Below are 8,595 nucleotides of genomic sequence, written 5' to 3'. Positions count from 1 at the left end.
TAGCTCCCGCCTGCCACTATGTTTCCACCCGTTTTGCCCGGCAGCACAGGAAAGATGCATCGATTAAAAACATATTTAAAAAAAGACACACAAACACACCCATGTGTAATTTATATCTGATTTTCTTTTTAACTGAGTTAACTGGGAGAGCTAATAAGCAGTGATTTTTCTTAAATTATTGTAAATCAAATCTTATAAAGGAATGGACCATGGTCTGTTATTCTAATTTTAAAACTATAATGTTTACATGAGTTGTATGATTTATAAAAAAAGGCATCCAGATTTTAAGAATTACTGAACACAATGTGGGTAAAAGGTTAAGCAGCATAGACAGACAAAATGTGGTACATACATAAAATGGAATGTTATTCAGCCATAAAGAGAAATGAAGTCCTGATACATGCTACAACATGGATGAACCTTGACGGCGTTATGCTGAGTGAAGTCAGTCATAAAAGGATAAATATTGCATGATCCCACTTATATAAGATAGGCAAATGTAAAGAGACCAAAGTTTATTAGTGGTTACGGGGGTGGGAGGGAGGGGGAAACCCTTGCTTAGGGGGCACTGAGTTTCTGTTAATGGTGGTGGAATAATTTGGAAAAGGACAGCGGTAATGATTGTATAACACGATGAATGTAATCAATATCACTAAATTATACATGGACAAAAGGTTGTACTGGCAAATGTTTTGTTGTATCTATTTTTACAGTAAAATGAAAAAAAAAAAAAAAGAGGTTAAGCAGTGTATCTCAAAACAAGAAATCCAAACTTTCCACTTCTGTCCTGGTAACTCCAAATAAACAGCCTTCATATGGACCCGAATGCTAAGCCTTACGCTGACTTTATGATTTTGTATTTTACTCCCAAGTATTTCATATGAAAGGGTGGTTATGATTATTTTTAAATTATATATAATATATACATATAGCTAAAAATAAATGTTTCTCTTGTATCTGAGTTCAGAATTTGTACCTGCAAACACTGCTGTCCACTAAGGAAGACAAATTCTCCCACCCTCTGTATTGCTGTAGAAAGAAAGCATGGAATTCTATCAGTGTGGTGAAATCAACGTGCAGTTAAAAAGCAATATGGAAGTTTATCAAATCATTGAATATAGTAAAAACACCATTTGCCTTCACGTGTGTTTCCTTTCTAAAACAACAATAAATAAAAAAACAAAAACACTTTATAACAACAGACACTACAAATGACCTCCACTCTGTTTTTTTTTTTTTAAAAAAAAAACAAACCAAACCTGTTGCCATCAAGTGGATTCCGACTCACAGAGACCCTATAGGACAGAGCAGAACTGCCCCATAGGGTTTCCAAGCAGTGCATGGTGGATTCAGACTGGTTAACAGCTGTAGCTCTTAACCACTACTCCACCAGGGTTTCCACTCTGTCATAGGCAGAATTATTTCAAAACAATTGAAATATCTTAAGTCCAGAAAGAAAAAACAAAAACCTACCTAATACAAAGTTACGGAAAGTTTTTTTTTTTTAATATATTGCTTTATAAATCATTATACCAGAACATTGCCTCAAATAGAAATGATGTAGAGTCACTTACTCCTCCTGGTAGGTGAAGGTTAAATATTTATTCCCTTTGGCTTTCACCCACTAAAAGTCATTTATGTTTTCACTCTACTTAGTAAAGTCTTGTTGGTCTTTTAAAATATAAATCCAGGACTCCCACTAATGCTATTGTGGGAGTCTTTGATATAGTTACAGATTTATATTAAATTATCAGCAGAAATGTAGATTATTGCATTCAATTCCCTAAACAAGTAATAGTAAACTGACAACGTTCAGCTAATGATCAAAGCCCTTCCAACTTAGGGAGCTTATCTTCCAGCGTTGTATCAGGCAATACTCTCCAATTCATTGGGTGCTCACTGGCTAATTTTCAGAAGCAGATCATCAGGGCTTTCTTCCTTGTCTGTCTTAGTCTTAGTCTACGATCTTAGTCTACAATCCTGAAAACGACGCAGGACCTGGTAACATTTCATCCCTATGACAACATTTCATCGTTCGTATACACTCTGTTGCCAACTCAAAGGCAATTACCAACAACAGCCATGATCAAAAGTACAAGTGTTTATCGGAAAAGTCTGGGAGGATTGAAAAAAATCTGAAGGTTTAGGCTTAAGGGGAGAACTGTTAATAGAAAAACAAGTTAATCACAGAATGGAACAATATAATCATGCTTGTGGAGGACTCTTCACAACTCTATGGAAGGCTCTACAGCAAAAGGGGCAGAAAACGATGAGCTTTCATTCAGGGGCAGAGCAGATATGCCCAGTCCTTTGAGTCCAGATGGACTCTGGCAAGGCAGGAAGCACAACACCGTATGAGGGCACGCTGAATAGACAGAGAAGTGTGTGTGACCTTCCCTGGCCAAAATTGAACTTCTCCAGAGCATTCCATTAAAGCGTCAACCCAGGTTACTTCCTATTCATCTACGACACTTCTCAGCCTGACCCTTCTAAATAATGCAATGAGAACTATGAAATATCTGCACTTCCTTGGATATATATGAATGGGTGCACAGCTGTGAAGTTTTGCAATTTAAAACTCTCTTAAAAATATGAATTCCCTATATACTAGTCCCCAATCCTCCTTCCTGACACATCTAAAGCTTCTAAAAGCAACGTTTGCTTTTTATTTGACCTAAAGATATAAGGGCTCCAAAGCCCCAAAGAAAATATGTTTAAAAGAAATTCTTCATGCCTTCTGATGTTACGAAATAAAAAGAGGAAGCATGTCCAATGAGTACTGAATCAAAGTCTAAGACTGCGGGATTTCCTGGGATGGGGAACTTCCAGTTCTAAAACCGGGAAAGTTCCAGGGAAACCAGGACAAGCTGACCTCCCTATGGGTGACCACAGCTAAAGCTCAATCCATTGAGGGCACAGTTCCCCCATTGCTAACATTTGTGTGAGGAATGGGATAAGAGGCTCAGGCAAGGTAGACCCGAAGTTTCTCCAGGGCCCCTTTGGTTCTATTTTCCTACAACCTATAAAACATCTAAAAAAAAATCTTGTTGCCACTGAGTTGTTTCCAACTCCTAGTGACCATATAGGACAGAGTAGAACTGTCCCATAGGGTTTCCAAGGACTGCCTGGTGGATAAAATATCTAAGACCATGTTTAATTGGATTGTACTTTCTATCCCATGAGTGAATACACATTTACAGAGGGCCAGAGGGCTCTGGAAACATTCTGTGTTAAGTGTGGCATTATAGAAGCTTAGTACTAAACTGGAAACCCTGGTGGCGTAGTGGTTAAGAGCTGTGGCTGCTAAGTACAACGTCAGCAGTTTGAATCCACCAGGCACTCCTTGGAAACCCTATGGGGTAGTTCTACTCTGTCCTATAGGGAGTTTTTGACTTTCTATTTTTCATTTCTATAGAAAAAGAGGAAAAATAAACCGCTTTTAGAAAATGTCAAAATCAGTCTTAGAAGAAATACAGCCAGAATGCTCCTTAAAAGCAAGGGTAGCAAGACTTCAGCTTGTTTACTTTGGACAGGTTATCAGGAAAAAACAACCCTAGGAAAGGACATAAGATTGGTAAAGTAGAGGCTCAGCGAAAACACGGAGAACCTCAATGAGATAGATTGACACAATAACCACCCAATGAACTCAAACATAGCAAGGATCACAAGGAAGGTGCAGGACCGGGCAAAGTTTCATTCTGTTATACATAAGGTCGTTGTGAGTCAGAACTGCCTTGATGGCAGATGACAATAATAAGAAAATATCAAGGTAACAAAGAAAATTCTCCCCAAACCAACACTCATCTTAGCCCCACGTCCACCCCTCCCAGATCACAGGACACCTAGACAAGATATAGGAACAAAAGTTTAAAAAGAGGAAATAGTATTTTGACTTGCTGACAGCCACTGCGAAAGACTCTATTTCTACGTTTTTAAGAATTTAAGAAATTTACAAATGTATGATTATAAGTAACTGCTAAACCCAAGAGCAAAGCGAATGCAATTGTTTCAACCATGATAACACAGCAATAAAAGAAAAAGTAGGACCTTGAATATTATAGTATGTCCACTTTCAAATACATTCCCTAGTTTTCTTTAATCATGGAAAACACCATTTTAGAAGATAAAAAACAAGTTACATGTAAGACCAAGTCACGTAAGCGCAGGACTAGAAAATCCGAACAAAGATTTGGGTTTCCTCTTCCATCTTTGGACATTCTAATTTAGGATAATATCTGACCTATGGCTACTAATATAGATCCTAATGAAAGCATTTCTGCCATGGAAACTGAGTTATGAGAAATATCCAAAAATGCAAATAAGAAAGGAGTGTTACTGATTTTTTCCTTTAAGGCAGCGACGTTCAGGGAAAATTACAAGAAAACGCCTAAAAAAAGACAACATCCAAGAGGGCAGAGTTTTGATATGTGTTTTTAACTCATGAATGAATTACGCTATCATGTCCCATCATCATCCTCAGTAAATGAGAGACTGAACTGCCATTAACATATACCCATCATCCTCCATTATGAAAACCGGGCCTACAAAAAGGCTGACATCACCAATAAAAGATTTTTCACTTGTTACGTAAGGGGCAGCCTCAAAGTCTGTGTGTACATTCACATGTATGGCTAGCCAGGTACGCATATATGTGTATGCTTCTCCTTTCCTCTTCACATAAAAGCTTTTCTCTTCAAATCAGCCCATAGTTCGTGCCCAAGACTATAACATACCCTAAGGGGATATGAAGATGTGTGCATGAGAGAGGGTCCCAGTCCTCAAGGCAGTTATAATTTACTTGGACGGATAAGACATATTCACATGAAGAGTTCCCAGTGCCAGTAACATGGAAAGTTTATCATATTTTCATCAGTAATATGGAGATGTGACCATCTGCATATTATTTGCATCAATCACAAAGCCTTAATTCAAATAATTAAGAAAAAATAAATCCATGCTATTTATTTCAATTGTATGAAAATACAGTAAGAATAACCAGAAATAAGAGAATTTATTTTGAGCCTGTAAAAAGTAGCATACTAGTGGGCATCAGTAGGGAAGACGAGGTGAAATCTTTACTGGCCAGAATATCACATAGATTCAGGAAATGAAATTACGGAAAAGGAAACAATTTTGTAATTACCCAAGCAATGGCCATGGCAAAGAAGTGTGGCTTCTCAGGGCTTTCCGAAACCCAGAGATGTGTCAAGAACAAGCTGCTGGGCCAGGTTCCAGGTTGTAGCCCCAATTCCTTCACAATCTCTCTCTTACCCTCGTTTTCTACCGTGACAGTCGAGGTTTGAACTAGATGATGGCTCATGTTCCTTTAAACAACACTTCTGGTAACCCTTTCTTTGATAAATATACCCAGGCCCCATATCCTAGCCTCTGGCTCCCTGCCTCCCTTCCCTACCTCCCCAACTAAGTAAACCATTTTGGTTCTTTTTGTTGTTGTTGTTCAGTTTTATATCTTACAGTGCGCATCTTTAAATTATTCATGAACCTATGACTTTAATTTTTTGTGTTTGTACACCGGCTACAACAACGGATGGGAAAAGTAAAATTCTAATTTATATTACTAAAATTTAGCACTGAACAATGATCAGTTTTTACATTATCTAAGCCTATTAAAAAAAATTAATTTGGCCAAATTAATATAGCATATTAGTCAGTATCCTTACAAGAAGTTTCATTGTAGCTGTGATTCACAATGATGAAAATCGGATCAAAAAAGTTATGTATTCATTGCTTTCAGCTGGCTTAAAATTGGCTTAGCTGTGCTACAACCAAAAGTACGGAAATATTTAATTTCCTTTTTTATGATAATCCAGCGACGACACCTAAGTAGAACCTTTGTATAAAAAGGCGGCATAAAACATTCTTTCATCTGGTAAGTCTTATGAAACATACAGTGTTTGAGAAGGAAAAAAAATTAAGAGCAGAACAACTCATAAATATGGGTGGTAATACTGAACAAGATCACATTCTTTCTACATCGTTTTTTTATGTTGAAAACATTCTAGTTAGGACATCTGAACGTTAGGACAATCGCAGCAATGAATTCAAATATTAGCCAATAAAATGCAAAACAGCACGAGTTCTCTCTGTTCCTAAGTACTTTTTTAAGTCGTTTCCAGGAAGAGATAAGAGAAATCTAAAATAGAAAAGGGAGGACACACTCAGGCTTCCATGAAGCTGTGCCACCAGGTGAATATTAGGGAGCAGAAATTAATCAGAGAATTGAGAAGTGTCCTGGAAACGTTTTTCAAATATTATTCTTGCTTGTGTCTAGCTCCATCTCCAGCTGAAAATCTGGCCAATTGTAAAAAGTATTTGTGAAACACTTCCTGCACGTGGCATATGTTTTTGGATACTTCCGACTTTGATGTGAGAGATGATAAAGCATTCAGAAATGAACATGTTACTCTCCAACAAAAGAACAACCCTGTTAAGGTCTAAGCTTCTTCTAATTTCGTAAGTTGGAAAACATTTGGAACATAGTACCTTTTGATTTTCAAATAATGTGCTTTAAGAAAACAAAGAAGTGCAGTTGTTCAAGGCAAGGGGGAGATGAGTCTAAAGGAAATAAGGTCCTAAAACTTACTATAAGAGTTATTACTTTTCCTTTGCAGTCTCAATGCTATTTACTCCACGATAAATAAACTGTTTTATCCCTTGAGCTGGGAAGAATAATTTTTACCCTACCAAGATGATGACAGTACTACTGCAGTGCTCACTCTGCAAGAAATGCATGAATATGAAGTAGCGTCAACCCTTTTGATCAAATGGAGTGTAGGCAAGAGTTGATTTGCGATGCATTAATTTAGGAACTCAGCGGACAGGCTCCTACTATATCTGGCTGATCTAAACTTGAGCTCATGATAACATTGTACAAAGCTATGGTAGATAAAAGTGATAGGTAATGCCAATAGAACAATCCCACTGACAACACAAACTCCTCCAAGAATTCTTCCAGGCACTGTGATAGGATACATATCTCCATAGCCAACTGTAGTCATAGAGATAATCACCCACCAGCAGGCAGCAGGGATGCTGGCGAAGTCCTTGTTGGATGTTTCCAGGTCCAACCCATGTTCAAGAAGCTGAGAAAGTGCACTAAAGATTGCCATGGCAACGCAAATGAAGACAAGTAACATAACCATCTCTCGGTAACATCGTTTGAGAGTCAAACCAAGTGTCTGAAGACCAATGAAGTGACGGGCAAGCTTAATCACCCAAAAAATCCTCATCATTCTAAGCACCCTCAAGGTGACTCCAGCCCTCTGGAGTTGAGAGTTCTCGCCTGTAAACACCGTCATTAACACGGAGATGTAATACGGCGTGATTGCCAGTAAATCAATGATGTTCAGGGGTCTCTTGACAAACTCACACTTGTTTTTGGAGACGATGAACCTCACGACGCACTCTGCAGTGAACCAACCTATGCAGATAGCTTCAATGATTCTGTCAAGAGAACAAAAGAAGGATTGATCATTTTATTTTTCAGCATGTTAACAGCTCTTAGATTTCTTCAGATAGTACACACTGACACACTGATTCAGTTACTTTTCCAGAAAACATAAAAAAACAGACAGCATGACCAACATCATCAGAACCACCAGGACACAACAGACCAATAAATATTATCCTTCAAATGAAAATTAAGCTTGACGAAGTTCTTGTTTGTATACTGCATTAAATACCATTAAATTATTATTTTTAACTTGTCACAAACATTGGAAACAAATCTCTTATTTGGTGGTTTGAAACTCACTTATACTCAGCTAGCCACTATATGAAAATGTACTTACTCTTTGAGGACAGTTGTTCCCAATGTGATGTCAGTTACAAGTGAACTCAAGATCATTTCCTATAATATTACTCTCCCTTCTTTTCCAACAGGCTTGAGTGGAAGACACCAAAGCTGAGCCAGCTCTTGGGCACTGCCAGAGCCCAGGGATGCACCAGGTCATGGTCAACCTCATCGGGAGTGTCAGGGAGCAAAAAAGGCTGACAACTCTGGTAGGATCAAGCCAAATCAGTTGCTGTCAAGTTGATTGACTCATGGCGACCCCATGGGTACAGAGTAAAACTGTGAACTGGAGGGCTGTGATCTTTCAGAAGCAGATCACCAAGGCTTTTTTCCGAGGTACCTCTAGATAAGTTTGAACTGCCCACCTTTTGGTCAGCAGGAGAGCACTGAACCATCTGCTGCACCGCTCAGCAGCTCCTTCAAATAGGACAACCACTATGATTTTCCCAAAGATCACCGCTATTTTGTTTTCCATAAATATTTTTATGCAGATGTATTTTTGAAACATAAGACCACATTTTGCCGAGAGCAGTGTTTACAAACCTTTTCACATCACTGCACACATTGAAAATAATATTTACATAGCATACTGGGTCATGGGTAGGATATTTGGAGCAGAAGCCACTGGCCTGGGGGCTTTGGCCACCCTGGTGCTTGCTCCATATCTCCCAAGGCTCAGGCAACCAAATCTCAGCACACAGTTAGGAAGCCCTGCCTGGAGTGAGAGATATTTTGAGGTAACTTCAATTAATTTAAATTCTACTTGTCTGTCCATGTCCTTT

The 8,595-nt window shown here is 38.4% G+C and overlaps 1 protein-coding gene across 2 annotated transcripts in view; it reads right to left on the bottom strand.

Annotated features, from left to right (window-relative positions):
* Positions 1 to 541: 541 nt before the first annotated feature.
* The window catches only part of KCNG3 (potassium voltage-gated channel modifier subfamily G member 3), a 91,514-nt gene continuing 83,460 nt past the window's right edge, over positions 542 to 8,595 (bottom strand). For both annotated transcript variants that reach the window (XM_064277161.1, XM_064277162.1), the window contains exon 2: positions 542 to 7,464. In XM_064277161.1, the coding sequence (XP_064133231.1) occupies positions 6,819 to 7,464 (646 nt within the window). In that variant the 3' untranslated portion in view covers positions 542 to 6,818. The remainder of the gene's footprint in view (positions 7,465 to 8,595) is intronic.

Source organism: Loxodonta africana, chromosome 26 (assembly GCF_030014295.1).
Source record: "Loxodonta africana isolate mLoxAfr1 chromosome 26, mLoxAfr1.hap2, whole genome shotgun sequence".
NCBI lineage: Eukaryota > Metazoa > Chordata > Mammalia > Proboscidea > Elephantidae > Loxodonta > Loxodonta africana.
Note: the sequence above shows the minus strand (reverse complement) of the source record. Positions and strands in the feature narration are given on the sequence as shown.